General features: G+C 44.6%; 1 protein-coding gene across 2 annotated transcripts in view; it reads left to right on the forward strand.

The window, feature by feature from the left end:
- The window catches only part of SND1 (staphylococcal nuclease and tudor domain containing 1), a 427,993-nt gene that overhangs the window by 231,679 nt on the left and 179,481 nt on the right, over positions 1-16,833 (forward strand). For both annotated transcript variants that reach the window (XM_081244332.1, XM_081244333.1), the window contains one exon: positions 8,083-8,193. In XM_081244332.1, the coding sequence (XP_081100458.1) occupies positions 8,083-8,193 (111 nt within the window). The remainder of the gene's footprint in view (positions 1-8,082; positions 8,194-16,833) is intronic.

Consider the following 16,833-nt stretch of genomic DNA (forward strand, 5'->3'; position numbering starts at 1 on the left):
CAAGGATTTCTCTTACTACAAAGCAGTAATTTTTTTGTGGAATGATTTTTTTTTTCTTGCCCCTTTCTCTCCCCTCTCCCCTCCCTCGTTCCTCCTTTCTTTCCTTTCTTCATTTCTGCAAGTCTTGTTTACGGGTCTCCTTTGGTTTCATTTTAACCATGCATCCTTTTGGATTCCTCCAGCTGTACTTAGTCCATATCAGTCTGCATTGGTTCCTTTCCATCCCCCTCCCCATGAGAGAGAATGAGTAGGATTTATGAAAGGATAAAGACAGAGTCCTTGTTCTGAACAGGTCTTGATTTTCATAATCTCAAATCCAGTCTCTAGAAAATGCTCTCACTGGTAGAACACTTGTGTTTAGAACCTGTATATATTCTGAACGCTTATTAAATATGAGCTACTTATTGGAGAGTATTTTGTTTGAAAGGGTGCCTTTTTGCTTGATTAGCTTCTAAGGCTGTTCAGATCAGTCCATTCCACACTTGCCTGTTCTTGAGTCCGGCTTTCTGGGGTCATGCTTCCTTGTGGGTCATGCTGTGTTTCACGTTCCATATAACCACAGCTGGGTTGGTGGGTTGACAAAAGCGGTCACCTTTGGCTCTGTGTCTGGAGTGAGTATGTCCTGCCCTAAGACTCTTAATCACTGCTTTTTCTCCCTCATTTCACTGTAGTTTCTAAAGCCTGGGTAGGGACATGGAGGCTTTTGAATCTTCTTTGTTGTTTTTGATCTGTGTTATGAGTTCCAGGAGCGTCTCTAGGCACCGTTCGGATCCTCTGGTGACTGTCCTGATGACAGGACTTGTTAAACAGAATATGGAGCCATTAAGAGTAAAAAGAGCCAAAAAAATCTATTTTAGTTATTTTTAGAATTAACATTAGTTCAAGGGGTGAGTGAAAAAATAGGGAAGATGGTGGGAGAGAGATTTGGGAAGTCTGTAAAGCATGTCGTGCCACCGCAGATGTTTCTAATTATTGATGCTTCTAAAACAGAATCTCCTGTCTACATATGCTGCTTGGTTATGTGGGAAGTGCCTCCTGGATGTATTTTAAGAAAAAAAAAATGGGAAACTCATTGTTCCAGATTCTTGGGAATTCAATCTAAGATTGGAGGATAAAAGACACTGGGTGGGAGAGGCAAAGTGCGACCCTTGGAGACGCTGTCATACTAGCTTGTGGCAGCTCCCTGTTGCTCTGTTGGGCTTTTTCCTAGTTTGAGGCCTGGGGAAAAAACAGTAGTCAGTAAAGATACTTGTTCACTGCCCATTGTCTTAGATCTCTCTCATCTAGGATTCTACTCTCACCCTTTACAATCTTATTTTGTCAGCCTATAAAAGTCAAGTCTGTCTCAAGCTTGAAATTGCCAGGTTCTTGCCTGGTGTGGGTATTAGAGGTCTGTATGTGAACTTGTAGAGAAGATCGGAGGGGAACCTGGCCTTGGGGCCTGTTAGCCATTAATCATTTTCCCCACTTCTTTGCCCTCTTAGACTGAGAGCCCATGTTTTCTGTGTATATGAGTAAAGGTGGCCCTGATATTCTGAAGAAGATAGCTGTCCAGTCCTCCTCGCTTTCTGCCTTATTACCGAATCTTGTGGTGGTCTCTCCCTCTTCCTTGTCTCTAACTTATTTGCAAAGAAAGACATCAGCCCCGCATAGGTTCCCTGTGGTTCAGCCCCACAGAAGCAGATTCCTATATAGCCGAGACATGAGATGAGCCATCTGATACGTTAGAAATTAGTATGGGAACCCTGTCAGCCAGAGCTCTCCATCTCAGCACTTTTGAGGAAGGCTGTCCTTGTCTTGAAGGTCCAGCCAATGTGGAAACAAAGCAGAGGCAGTTTCCCAGCATAAGATACTGGAGTCTTTGAGGGTCATGGGTGACAGAGGCCCTGGCTACATGCCTGATGTCTTGTTGGATCATGTTTGCACAGTGAATAGCCATGGGGTACATTTTGTGCTCAGCTTATGAAATTTGACCCACGGGGCCTTGAAGTTATTGTAGAGAAGTCTTGGGGAATGCGTGTATGTGTGTGCATGTATGCTCACACGTGAGATAGGTGCCTCTGCTAGAGATGATGTGACTGTTACAATTGAATTGAGCTGTTAACTATCTTCCAACCATTTCCTTTAGCCTTGACTCAAATATAGTGTAAAGGCATTTCTTTATGGGCTTACTTTATTCTGAATATGTGTCCACGCGTTTGTTTTCCTTAAGGAAATACTCTGCTTTGTAATTTCCATGGACATCTACTTCAGTGACTGATAAAATGTTGATGGTGTTTAAGTGGGAAATGTTTAGTTCAAATAGCTAGAGATCTATGAGCCAGAGCCATTGAGAGTTATCTGTTATCCTTACTCAGATGGAGAATGAAGAGAGAGAGAGAGAGAGAGAGAGAGAGAGAGAGAGAGAGAGAGAGTGTGTGTGTGTGTGTGTGTTCTGGTGTTATGCCTTATGTCCACCCTTGAAATATTCTTATCCATTTACCCCAGGTTCTCTTGACAAGTAGCGTATACCCTATAAATTAGCTCTACTGTTAGGACCAAACTGTAGAAATCAAAGAATGTGTGAGACACTGTATGTGTGTATGTAGAGAAGATTACTCATGTAAGGAAAAGAATTAAGGATAATGGAAGGCAGGCTTCCCACTGTCAGAAGGGATGTATAAATGTGGAAAGGAAGAAAACTACATCAGCCCTGTAGTGTTGGAATGGGGTTTTAGTACCTTTGTGAACTCATGGTATGTTGGTTCAGGTTCTCCAAAAAACTGATGCCAAGACAGGATTAAACGGACAAGAGGTTAATTAGGGAAAATTGAGGGGAAATGGGAAGGGAGCTGGAGGAGGCTGTGAATGCCTAACCTCTGTGGAAAAGGGAGGGATGGAAGGTTGAATTGGAAAAACCTAAGCTGGGGCTGTGGGCAGTTGTAAGAGTTTCAGCAAAGGTGATAAGGAGTCCTCAAAGCCAAAGCTGCCTGTCAGAGGAGTCCCAGGTCTCTCAGCAATAGGCCTGCCTTAGTATTTCCACTGCACCCAGTCATTGGCTAGAAGCAGCTGGTGGGAAGCATAGCCTTGGCGGAAACAGTGATGGGTTTCAGAGCATAGCAGCTGGGCTGTCAGTCAATTATGCTTCCTGCAGTCAGAGATCCGAGAGGCACGTTTTCATGACTGCCACACATGGTTTTCGGTAGTTATAGATATAGAAAGAAATGTATGGAGATAAAAATGTAAATGTGGACTACTTGGATAAATGACTAATTTCAGAGCTGCAGAAAACAGTGGAAGATAAGCCTGGAATGCATTGTGCCCGAAAGCAAGGAAGTGCTCAGAGAATGACAGGACACAGGAGCCAGCTTGACTTGGCTCCCACTGGCCAAATTGGGAAAAATTTCAGCATCAGAATTAAAAATGATGGTAGTGGATTATATGACCCTTTAAATAAAATATTTCATGGCCGTATACCTATACAAATTAATAAATGAATAACTTGGGAGTTTGATGAAAATTACATAGTTCAAAGTGTCTCTTTTCAGTATCTATTATAAAAAGGAAGAAAGTAACTTTACAGTGGAGAAGCCTGGTGGACACTGCCTGAATCACGTGATCAAAATGAACATTATCTGTAAATTACACATCATTTCAAAGGAAGCCATGGGAACAGCACAGCATCACTTCTGTGACATTCCTGCCGAAGATACATAACTTGCCTCTGATCATAGAGACGTCAGACAGGCCAAAATTACTGGCCTATGCTCTTGAAAAGTTTCAAGGTCGTGGTAGACTAATCATGGTAGACCGTTCCAGGCGGAGGAGACAGGACAACAAAATGCAGCACCTGATTCTGAGCTTGATTTGGTTTCCCCTAAGTTCTCTATTGGGACAGTTGGCAACATTTGAGTAGGGTTGTGGGTTAGATGGCAGTACTGTGTCCATACTGATATCCTGGCTCAAGTCTATTTTCTGATTATGTCGGAAGATGTCCTGGTTTGTAGGAAATGCACACTAAAGGTTTTGGGGATGGTGGTATAACAGGTCATTTACTCTCAAACGAATCAAAGGTTGGCATGTTCTTTGTTACTGTATGTGCAATTTTTCTGTAAGATTGTTTTAAAACTACCCCCTCCCCTCCTCTCCCACACTTTTAAGTAATCTAGGTAATTTTAATCAGTTATCTGATCTATCCATGTATTGATTATTACTTCCAATCTTGGGTTTGGGGCGTAGGGATGGGGAAGTCAGGCAAAAGGTATGATCAGATAATTACAGCCTACTGTGACTGAAATCTACGTTAATCCTATTCTCATATATGGGCACAGAACACCTTTTCTCCAGGTTGGCAGAGTATAGTACCCCATGGTTTCAAAGGTATCTTATAAGAAAGCATGAACTTTTTGCAACCTGCTTGCTATGGAAATGAGTGGGCGGGGAGGATGTCAACTACTTGGAGATCTTTTGAGAAAGCTTACAAAGACCCACGTTGCTTGTGTTTTTATCAGGGACATCTGATCTTGACTAGTGGAAACAGTTCACTTCTCATATAACCTAAAATTCTCCTTGAGTTTGAAGAAGCATTTGAATCCCAGCACTAATTCTCTTTGTGTTTCTAGCTGATACAGAGAGAGATGATTTCCTGTTAGACCTCCACTCCAAGGCTGTTAGGTCGGTCCCTTTTTGTATGCTGATTGTGAATTATCCATTCAAGCCAGACATGTATAATTAGAGTAGAATTACTGATACACTCAAGAAAGCAGAACTTATAAATTTATCTAAAGCAGCATAATGTCATGGCACATAATTTAATGTTCTCTTTTCTTACTGGGCAACTAATGAATACACTGGTGTTGAGTTCTGAGCCATCTTTGGCTGGGGGAGATCTCCTGACCTTTCATTAGTGGCCAAAAGAAATGAATGAGAGAGTCAAGTACATGGATCTAGGCTAATTCCATTTTAGTTGTCTCCCTTTCATTCTCTCTCTTTTTTAAAAATTTATTTTATTTTTGGCTGCATTGGGTCTTTGTTGCTGTGTGCGGGCTTTCTCTAGTTGTGGTGAGCGGGGGCTTCTCTTGCTGCGGAGCACGGACTCTAGGCACGTGGGCTTCAGTAGTTGTGGCACGTGGGCTCAGTAGTTGTGGCTTGCGGGCTCTAGAGTGTAGGTTCAGTAGTTGTGGCACACGGGCTTAGTTGCTCCACGGCATGTGGGATCTTCCCGGACCAGGGCTTGAATCCGTGTCCCCTGCATTGGCAGGAGGATTCTTAACCACTGTGCCACCAGGGAAGCCCCCTTTCATTCTCTTTAAATACAAGTGTTAGATAATGGAGAGGAGAATAACAAAAGCTGGGAAGGCATGTAGAAAGCTTTTGTCTTTAATTCTATGCTGGGCAAGCTTGGCTAATAAATGCTTAGGATCAGAAATAATGTTCCAGTGCTGTATTTCCAAAATGATCAGATGTTTTTCTCATACTTGGGTACAGAGCAAGAAAGACACGGCCCTTGCCCTCTTAGACTTCGTAATTTCAAATTGGAAGATAGATGATGAATTAATTGTAATATGCTGTGATGTCACAGGGGAGCACGCACCAAGAAGAAAATACATGTGGTGTGATTCTCACATGCCTGGCTCATAGGAGGGGCCCCATAATAATGTCTGTCATTGTTTCCTGTGTTTTTACTCTCCATGCTGCTGAGTACTAGCATCGCAACCATTCTTCCAGGAGAAGTCTGTATTTAGGGAAAAGAAGCTAAGGGAATATGGCTCACACTGAAGCTTTGGAGAGAAGGGAGGGAAGGTGGTGGGCAGGTTGTGGAGTGTAGAATCTGCGGCTCTAACTGGTTTGTAGACATTTGCTGGCAGGATCCGGAGGGCGAGAACCCTGCAGGAGAGGGAAGGGTTGTGCCCTTGGTTCTCTGCTGGCCACACAGGAACTCGGTTCAATCCTGTGGGGCTTCCCTGGTGGCGCAGTGGTTGAGAGTCTGCCTGCCGATGCAGGGGACATGGGTTCGTGCCCTGGTCCAGGAAGATCCCACATGCCGCGGAGCAGCTGGGCCCGTGAGCCATGGCCGCTGAGCCTGCGTGTCCGGAGCCTGTGCTGCACAACGGGAGAGGCCACAACAGTGAGAGGCCCGCGTACCGCAAAAAAAAAAAAAAAATACTGTGAATTGACTGGAGCAGAATTAACCAGGGTGGATCGTTAAACATTTGTGCTATTTTGCTTAGTATTCTCTAGCTTTTCATATAGAAGCTTATTTGTGTGAATTCTCCCTCTTCTGCCCTGTCATTCCAACTTTCTCCTCCAGACCCCACGTGTTGACTGTAAAATGTCAATGCACCGTTATTCCAAAGGCACTAGTACCAAACGTGTCTTTGTTCTTCTGGCATTTCCAATCACTAAGCCATCTCAACCTGTCACAGGTGGGCTCGTCCCCATCTTCTCTCTGACTTCTTGGTGGGCGGAGCCTCTCTCCTGCCCTTTCAGGCCTTTGGTGACACCCTTAGTTAAATTCTCCCCATACAGCATCATCTACAGCTGCTGATTTGGGGCTGCTGGCATTCTCCACACTGCCAAACCCAGCTCTGTGATAATGACAGCGTTTGCCAGCACACTTATGCAGTGACTCAGGAGACAGGGTGGCCAGCAAAGCAGCCTCTTTGTGGGAGTGGATTTTGAGAAGTGCTAATTCCGTGGCAGTTTGGAGATATTAATATCATGCTGGCAGTAGATAAGCAGGCAGCAGAGGGGCACATAATGAGAAGAGAATCAGCCACAGCATCTTTTCCTCCTTTATCTACCCGCACATATCCCCCCTCCCCTTTTTTAAAGTAAATCCCTGGGTTTTGATGAAGAGAACCTTTAAGTGGCTTAAACATGCCTATAGACCGCTTAGCCCGGCTCACTGCATCCCCGCAGTCTGAGAGTCTAAGAACCACTAGAGTTAACTGCATTCCCCATCGACACTAAATCGTAGCATATGGTACAGTAGCCTATTGCTTACCGTCCCTCCTCCCTAAAGGGCAGCTCACCAGATGGTCTGAGTGGGGCCTTTGGTGTAATTACGACAGACACAAAGAAAGACATAACCGCCGCTCTCCCCCAGTGATATTATGCCTCTTGTTTTGCAGTACTTGGCTACAGGTAACTTGAAAATTTGTTTTCGCAGTTTCATTTCTGCCCATCAAAGGATCAAAGGTCCTTTTCCACTTTGGGGCGGGGGGAACCATGGAAATCGCTTCGTTAGTTGTCTGAGCGCCATTTCCAGCGTACTCTTCTGAGTAGACGGAAGCCACTCACAGTGGCCCCGCTTTCTTATTCTAGTGAAGAAAAGATTCAGCACGTTGGAGAAATTTTTTTGAAGCAGGATTCTAATCTGAATATCCTGTGGTCCTAAAAAGACTGTTGGGAGTATTGTTCCAAAGCTGGTCAACACAGGGTTTATACTTTTTACTTCGTTTCCAGGACTCATGCAATTTTTTAAAAAGATCTTTCATTCCACCCCAATGCCTGCCCCCCCGACCCAATTCCTTCCTAGCCTCACCTCCTCCAAGCCCCCTTTGGGTTCAGGGGAGAGCCAGTGTTTTGGGAGTTCTGATGAGAAGAGACACACTTTGAGTGTTACGTGAAACCAGTGTTCCCAACATTGCCAAACTGGAACACGGTATTTTCTAGTTCCAGTATAGGCTAGAAAGGAGATTTTGAGAAATTTAGGTCATGCTTTTATGTGCTTTGTTTTTTTTTTTATCTGCGTGCCTGATATTTTAGAGCAGACTTTTCTTGAGGGTAGTGGCTTGTTTATAACATTCTGTAAATAGCCCTGCGTAATGTGGGCTTTTTACAGATATTTTCTGCCAGGTTTTATGTATGGATTGATATAGCATCTGACTGTACTAACCAGAAAAATGCTGAGCCAGGGGACTTGGTTATCCCTCCTTTTTATTTGGATTTCTAGCTTAGCAACTCATTGGGCTTGAAATCCTTGGCGTCTCCCTCCCTCTGCCAGGATGCGTTAAGACCTCCAGGTGCTAACTTATTATTGCTGTTGACTGAGCCCCACATGCACCTCGAGTGCTCACTGACCTATCTTTTCTGTTGCAGAAACATTGCCGAGGCCCTTGTCAGCAAAGGTCTGGCCACGGTGATCAGATACCGGCAGGATGACGATCAGCGGTCCTCTCACTATGATGAACTGCTCGCCGCCGAGGCCAGGTGAGATGCATAATTTAAATTAAAGTGAACGCCTTGGGTCCCAGGGCCCCACTTCTTACTTTCCCACTGTGCTGCCCATCCCTGAGCAGAATGCGACAGAAAACAACATGCTGAGAAAGCTTGTATTCTTTTATTATTCCAGCTTTTCCCCATCAAAAGAAAAGGGACCTCACTTCAAACTCGCAATCTAACCTTGGTTAAACACTCTTGGGCCTGTATATTTTTAAACCTGCAAAATTTAGGCATATATTGTATATGATCTTCCTAGTAGATGCCGTAAAATGAACGACAGATGAGAAACTTCTACGTGGAATATTTTTATCTCCACCATCCTTTCCTTCCCTGGGACAAACAGTGGAGCCCTGCTTACTGTGCAGGACGTTTGCCTCGGGTTCTTCCCTCCAGAGGCCTCTGCTGCCCGGCCCCTCCCATTTGTCACCTCTAGACCTTTTGTCATGTACAAAGGAAATGAAAACATTTATTAGGAAATGAGTTTGCGTTTCACACTTCTGACAGCTGGCAGGAGAGCGTTTGTGAGAAGCCCTGTGACATTTTCCTTTTGTCCTTCATCCCCATGGCTGGTTGCCCCAAGGACATGCGTGCTGCTCAGCAGTATTTCTTACCAGGAGTTCCTCAAGGCTCTTTCTCACGGGGCCTTCTGTCACTGGGCAGTGCTGGGAACGAAGCGATTCCTCCAGCCTTCCCGGGAAACAGAGCCAGAACTCGGTGATGATCGCTGTTCTGACTCGGAGAGCTTAGCGGACTGCTGGGCTCAACCAAAATGTATCCATTGTTTCAAAGTGATTGCAGGCGTTTGCCTCACGCAGACGTTTTTCTGTGACCTAGGACTTAGTTTGTTCTAGAAGTTTGGTAATTGCCAGCTTATGCTCCACAGTTAGAGGAGGAATGAGTTTGAGCACATGCTGTCTGTACTTTAGACTTTGTCATTGAGATCACTTCTCTTGCTCTTTGGCCCAGACCGTTGCCCTGATATGTGACATTTACCTCTAACATCATGTCACATCCTGATGGATAGGGCATCTGTAGAGTGTCACACAGAATGTCAGCTAAGAAAGCAGTCTGTCAGGTTGCTGTGGCTTTTTGGATTCTTTCCTGTTCGCTTTTCCCAGTAGGACCTGCCTAGGACCTAAGTCTTCAGCACAAAGTTCAGTACTTTGGTTGCTTGAGGCTCATTCATGTCTAGTGTAAAATAATATGATGTATAGTCCATAACTGGTGTTTCTCTTCAATCCTTTCTCACTTCCTTATTCTTTTCTCCCTGCCTATATTATCACTAAGCCAACTGGGCTGAAAGAACCCATAGTGGGAAATGTGGCTTCACATCTCTGACTACTATTTGATGATCTTGGTATTCTAGGAAGTGGGCAATGATTAGACTGTTCTTTAGGTGGGATTTGGGGGGTGGGGGGTGGGGAGGTTCGTTCTGGGCATGCTCAGTCGGATCTGGTGGCAACTTGGAGAAGCGGTTATGTATTCCCAGTGTAGCAGGAGCACTTAGCAATACAGTGGGATCTAGAGTCCCATTTTCTGCCCTGGGTTCACTCTGCCACTGGTGAATGTTTAACTCTGATAGGCAGGTAAGCGTGAAAATAATTTGCCTAGCTGCTCTGGAAAGTGAGGCCACACGAGGCTCTCTTATTATGCTGTTGTGCTACAGTGTTTAACGAGGAGGCAGAGATAGGTGACATTCTTTAGGTTTTAAAAAGAAAACAGCCTTTTTAGTCTGGTACTCATTTGGAGCTGATAGAATGTAACAAGACACTTGCCTGTTAAAGCAGTGAGTTGCCTAGAGATAATTGTGCCGAGCCACTGCTTTCAGACGGATGGTGGAAAAACTGGCTCCAAAGTCATTGCACTGCTGCAGGTAGAGTAAACGGAGAGAAATTAAGCACTTCCCCTGGCCAGTGAGTCATTGCGCCATTGCCATGAGGCAGTACACATCTTAGAAAGCTTTAGGAGAAGTGGCCCGCGTGGCCTGCGAATGAGTCCTCCTTGGGAGCGGTGCTGTCCACAAGCCCGATGCCAACCCCAGCGAGAAAGACCAGAACATCTGCCAGATACGAATGGTGGCCTTATAGCCATTGAAGACTATTTTCAGTGCAGAATGCACCCCCATTTTTGGGAAAATGATAGTCGACCTCACTGCAAGAGCACCTCTTCTCTGACACTGCTTTATTTTAGGTCGCCTTTGGTTTGAAGCACTCTGGCCCCTATGAGACATTCCCTGTGGGTTTTTTTTTTTAATTATTTATGTATGTATATATATACGTATGGCTGAGTTGGGTCTTCGTTGCTGCGCTCAGGCTTTCTCTAGTTGCGGCAAGCAGGGGCTTCTCTTGCTGTGGAGCACGGACTCTAGGTGCGCGGGATTCAGTAGTTGTGGCATGTGGGCTCAGTAGTTGTGGCTTGTAGGCTCTAGAGCTCAGCCTCAGTAGTTGTGGCACACGGGCTTAGTTGCTCCGCGGCATGTGGGATCTTCCCGGATCAATGTGTGTCCCCTGCGTTGGCAGGCAGATTCTTAACCACTGCGCCACCAGGGAAGCCTTCCCTGTGTTTTTACATGCTGCTTCTGCCCCTTATCCTACCTGTCCAGCGAATATGATCTGAGTTTAGGGTTGTTTTCCTCTAGATGGATGAGCTATATTTTTTTCCAGTCGGCCCTGTAATTATTATGCCCCTGTCCATGCGGTCCCTCCACCTCCCAGCTGAGTGCCCTCTGCAGATCTCATTAGTGAGTTGTTTACTCCTTTCCTTGGCCTTGAATAGAACCCCTAAACAAGAATGGCTTTGCTGTTGACCCCAAGTCTTTCACCGCTTGTACTGTCACTTAACTGTCTTTTGTTTATCATCCTTCAGCCACTTTTTAAACTCCAGTGATTGTGTACTGAACCAAACCAATTTGAATTAATTTCCCAAGTAAAATTTCTTGAGGTGCTGTATCTAATGCTTTAGCAAAGGCCAAATTAATAAGATCTGCTGTGTTCATGGCAAGTCACTCATCCTGGAACTCTTTTGGTCAGTGATAAGTGGGTGAACATAACATGGCAAGGCCAGCATCCTCTTGAGTCCCTGCCCACAGGGATGGCGATTCCAAGAGACTTCTTTGTCCCTGTCCCCTGGATGCCTGTTGTTCTCTCTGGTTATCACTAGTGATCTCGGCCGTGGTGCCCAGTGCCCTGCCATTGACTTTGTTTTCCGGAGCACTGCTTGGCCGTTAATCCTTTAAGAGAACGTTGTAAGCTTTGGGGAAAGGGCAGCCTGTGAACTCCGTCTTTTCGGGTCAGCCAGCTGCCTGCGCGGGAGTTGATGAGCTTTCTCAGGGCTCTGCAGCTGCTGCTTCCTCTGCAAGGGGGTATGATCTGCCAACCTTTCTCAGATCATCTGATGGGAGCTCAGGGAATGACGTGTTAGGCGTGCGTTGGGAGACGGGGTGAGACAGAAGAGGAAGACGAATGCCAGTTTGCAGCTGCCTATGCTTTCAGGCGTATCCACCTGCCCGCCAGAAAGGAGCTCATCATACCCCCCTCAGCAGCTCTGTTTCGTGTGCCTGACCCTTCTCAGTGCCTTCATTCGGATGCCTGTCTGCTTTTGGGAAACCCTCTACATGCCTCAAACACATGGCGCATCTAGAGGAAGCCACATCTTTCTTGTTTAAAGGAGAAATGAACCCCTAATTCCCGACAGGCGGCCTTCCTTTCTAGTTCACTTGTCTATCATCAGCTGCCTCTTCCCTCCTTACCTTGTGTCCTGGCAAAATAAAGCGATGGCACTTTTGTGTGTATTTTTGAGCCTTGCTTCTCTGTGGGCTCCACTGAAAAGCCCTTGCTTGTGTCCCAGTCTTCTGAGAGCTCCAGTGTGTCCTCCATATTCGTAGTAAAAAGAACTTAGGTACAGCTGACCCACACTTTCTGATGACACTCCTGAACTTGGTATCCCCCTTTTAGGGGCATCATGTGGACTCCTTTGGCAGTATGTCACATTTCTTTTCTGCACCGTTCTAATTTTTCACCCCCATATTGACTTCCCAACATTTCCCATTCTTGTTTGACTTCAGTGTTTCTCAGCCAGCGGGCCGGCTGCTTTGTCTGTCTTGATGAGTGTTCTAAGCTTAAGGCGGGGCTTTGACTCCTACAGAGAATCTCATATTCTTCTGAGGTATTTCCAAGATCCTGAGCCATTATGGGGACCCTTCTTATTTTCTACGGTATTACACAGTCTCTCAAACTCTGTGTATTTGATATAACACATCCTGTTTGATTTTAAACAGTACAGAATGTGAATTCCCCTAGCATTCTACAGGTCTTCCTGGTGGGCTTTTGTTGAGCTCATTATAGACACTAAAGATAAGCTGGTAGTGCTTGGAATCAAAGCCTGGCTGTGTGCCCTGTTTCCCTTGGACATCCCGACCTGTAGGATATCATCTGTCTGCATTCACCTAAAGCTACTTTATATTAAAATGTAATATTTGAAGGTTTCCTAGAAACCATTAGTCTGTGATTCATTGCAGGAAAATACAGGAGTTGTTAGTTCAGAAGTTGGGCTTTATTCCTTTAAGGTACCCTTTAATTCTAAGGTTTTGTGATTTCAAGATAGAATGTATATATTCAGAAAAGAAATTTATGCCCTGGCTAGACAGTGGGAAAGCAGTTGTATTGAACAGCCTAGGGTCTGAGCAGATTTAAATGAATCTAGATTTATTCTGGACGTACAGAATGAGGTTAGGGTTATCTCAGGAGAAGAGAAAAGGGCAGGCTGTGTCTTTTCCTGTGTGTTCTCTTTCTTGCCACGCACACTGCAGATTAAGGAAACTGTGGTGTTGTCCTCCCTCTTGGAGAGGCAAGCGTGAGCCTGCCCTGGCTCAGCTCTGCCTGCGCTCCGAGTCCTCCCTGACCCTGCAGGGACCTCCTGTTTCTGATTGAGTGAACCTTGTAACTTCCCTTTTCTTTAAAAACAAAAACAACTAGTGCTCCTGTCTGCTGACTTTTGCATCTCCAATCTCCAAACCCTGTAAACGCCAGCCCTTCATTAAAATCCTATCAGATTTCTTTTGCTTTTACCCAACTTGGTTGACAGCGCCCTCCCTATTGTAGAATTCTCTCTGCTTGTACCTCTAGGAAATCTGTGTTGGCATTTCCATCACAGACTTTGATCAGAAGGCTATAAACTTGTTGGTAACTCTTCCCTAGGCCAATACCTGTAGTCATTATTAAGAGGGAAACTGTTTCAAGTACAAACCTCTCTTGTTGTTGCAGTTACTGGGTCTGCATTGGGCTTACTGACTTCCATGCTCTGGTAGCAGTGAACTGTAAATGTATTTTGCGTTTTTATAATACCACTGGGAGAGAGGTATGCTTGATTTCCCACTCCTGATTGAGCCAGAGCAGCTCCACTTTTTTTTTTTTTCGGAATTTTCCCACAATATTTTAATAGGTGGAGGAAAAAAATGACTTGTGCATAAAAAAATACAAAACTTTTTTTTATAGGGTCTTTCCTATCCGTGCCTTCAACTTAACTGGCATTTACAATGCTGTTTATGAATGAAACGTGAAGACTTACCAGCATTTTTTTTGCTCTCTGTTGCTTTAATTGGAAGAGGTCAGCATTACTGGCTTGACACTGTTCTGACTTGTGAAATGCCTTGGTATGAAGCAGGTTTCATCTTCCTACCAATCCGGTGACAAAACTGGTGTTGAGGTTGGGTCTGTGTTTTGAAAATTTGAAACTAATATATCCTATCACAATGTATAGACCAGTTAGAGTTAACCAGTTCTCCAAGAAAACAAATCATTCCTCTAATGGGAACAGTTGTTCAAGGCTGGTTTTCTCTTGCACGTGATGGCTTTGCATTCATTCCTTTTCATTCCAGTTCTCTTTAGTGCACCCTGGGTCCCAGGTGGTGAAGAAAAAAGACAACAGACTGAAGCCTTACAAAGCATGCAGTCTCAGAGGGACACACGCTGAATAACTTGAATAGGGCCTCTGGGTGTTGCTATTTTTCCTATTCTCTTTTCTTACCTGTTTTCTCAGCCCCTCCTCTTTTTCCCCCTCTGCATCATGAACACTGCCTGCCTTATATCTTTTTTATTCCATCTCTTCACTTCTATTAAATTTTCCCATGAGGGCATCTCCCTGAAATTCATCTCTTCCATCCAGCCTCTGTTCTTCTCAATAGTTTAATGGTACAGCTTTAATAAACCAAGATTTCTCACTTTCAATCTAATGACCTGAACCAAGTGAAAATTCTCTTTGCATAAAACTAGATCCTACTGAATAGTGTTAAAAACAGAGCTTTGATTTGAAGTTTTTCTCTTTCCTTCACTGTTGAATTCCTGTAGCGCCAGAGTGCGGTTGGATTTTTGTAGGCCAGACATTATAGAAAGCTGGAGTTGGGTGGATTATCTGCTGCCCTCTTCACCCGGCTGTGTTACATCATGCTGGTACAAATGGGAGGCCAGCATGAGAAAGGAGCCTGGTCTTTCTGTTCAGTATCCTAATGGCTTCTTTTCTTCCTTAACCCTGGAAGTGCACTCCCCGCTAGATTTGGGGCTTGCCCTTGCCCTGGTGGCATGGCCAGAGGTTGCTAATGAGATTCAGCACGTGTCAGTGTTGGGGGGCATTTCACTGTTGGGGGGTAGGGTACATCAGCTCCTGCAAGTGGATGTGATAACAGGAAAATGCATTAAAAGAGCTGGTGTGGGGAAGTGATTTGACGATACAGCTGAATGTGGGGAAATTTAGCTTTTCCCTTTCTTCAGAAGAGATGATGCACTCAACATCCAAATAGCAGTAATCAATCTGCATTTAAGGCAGCACAAATGGCCACTTCTGGAGAGCTGTATAATATCTCCATTTCCAAATAGTTTTCTCTTTCAGGATATTAAGAGGCTCTGTTCACTCTTCATCCTGTCTTTCCTCCCCACTCCCAGTTCCATCTGATACAACTCAAACTGTGAGGCTCGTCTTGATGACTACTGTGAGGGGTTTCGGGTAAAGTCAGAACCCATTAGCTTTAGCTCCTGTGTTGTACACAAGATGTGGGTAGCTCTATAGGTCATGGTCAAATAATGAACTCACAATAAGAAGTCCTCCTTGCCCAGTCTTTCCTGTAATTATTAATCTGCACTCGTTGTGTTCTTTCAGAGGAAGTTGTTCTAGACTAACCTTCCTAATTAACTTGGTCCCCCCTCCACCCAGCTGTGACTGTTTGTCCACAGCACCTTGTCTGTTCTCTACCATCTCACTGTTCTCGGCTAAAAGGCTCTAGTTCCTCTCACACAAGCCCTAAGTATTTGAGGTTTCAAAATATTTCCAACGTATTTCAAAATACATTTGAAGATTATCATACTGGGAACATAATTTTAATCCCAAATAAGTTATAACAATAAAGTGATAACATTTGACCCTTGACATTTTTGAATGTCTCATAACTTGACTCCCTAAACCACTGGTTCCCATAGGATGGTCCTCAGACCAACAACGTCATTTTCACCTGGGAACTTGTTAGACATGTGAGTCCTCAGGTGTCCCCACATCTCCGCTGCCCCAGACCTACCGAATCACAAACTGGGGTTGAATCCCAGCAGTCTCTTTTCCTGCGTCCTTCAGGTTGTTCTAATGCGCATGAAAATTTGAGAACCACTGCCCTAAACAATTCTTTACCAGTGTTTTATTTTGTTTTTGTTTTTTAAGAAAAAATCAAAATGTGTGTCCTTTTTACGGCACATTAGTAATTTAATAGTTGGAATTGTAACCATGTGTAAAAGGTAATAGAGACTAAGGCGTGGAATGGATAAGCTTTAGATCCCTTTGGATTTCTGTCCTAGCTATGCCTTCCCTGCCAGCCATACTTGTTCCTCACCCAGCCCATTGAATAGTTCTGTATTCCTTCCCTGTGACTCCTCTTTCCCCTTCCTCATACCCTGCGTTCATGGCTTTTGAACTGAATTCCTTCTGAGTAGCCTCTACCATCTTAAGGGTTTCTGTACTTGCTTGATTTGCCTCATCTGCGGTGTCAGGGGGCTGAGTGGGTCGGAGAGCTGAGTGTCTGTCACAGATATCCCTATCCTACTTTTGCTCTAATCCTTGGAAGTCTCTCCAGAGGACTGTAGTTCAAATAATTAATCACCGGTACATCAGTGCACCGAATTTTATAGCTACTTGTGAAGGGGAAGTCTCCTTCGTAGCTTCCTTTCATTTGTAAGACTCTTGGCATCTACATTTCTGGTAAACTCCCTCATGCATATGTTATCTCCTCAGCTGCCCCTGACTCCCCTCCTCCAGCTCTGGGCCTGGAAGTTGAGAAGGCTTACTTCCCATGCCTCTTGCTTCTGCATCAAGTTCAGAGAGCCAGATCTCAAGTGGATGGCAGTGAATCTTTTCCAGCAGGTCCCTGTAAGTGTACTCACATCGGAAAAACCATTTTTCCCAGCAGTAAGCCTGTTGCGTCTTTTGACTGAGGAAAAAGCATTAAAATGTTCTCTAATTTATTCATTTTACAGTAACAAACATCAGGTGCATTGGGGGAGAAAACAAAAATGTATGGTCTAGTGGGGTTTTGGATGAGCTAGTAAATAATTGCAAGTATAATTATAAGCATGGAGATACCAGTGGGTACCTGGG

The sequence above is a fragment of the Mesoplodon bidens genome, assembly GCF_964165515.1.
Source record: "Mesoplodon bidens genome assembly, chromosome: 9".
Taxonomy (NCBI): Eukaryota; Metazoa; Chordata; class Mammalia; order Artiodactyla; family Ziphiidae; genus Mesoplodon; species Mesoplodon bidens.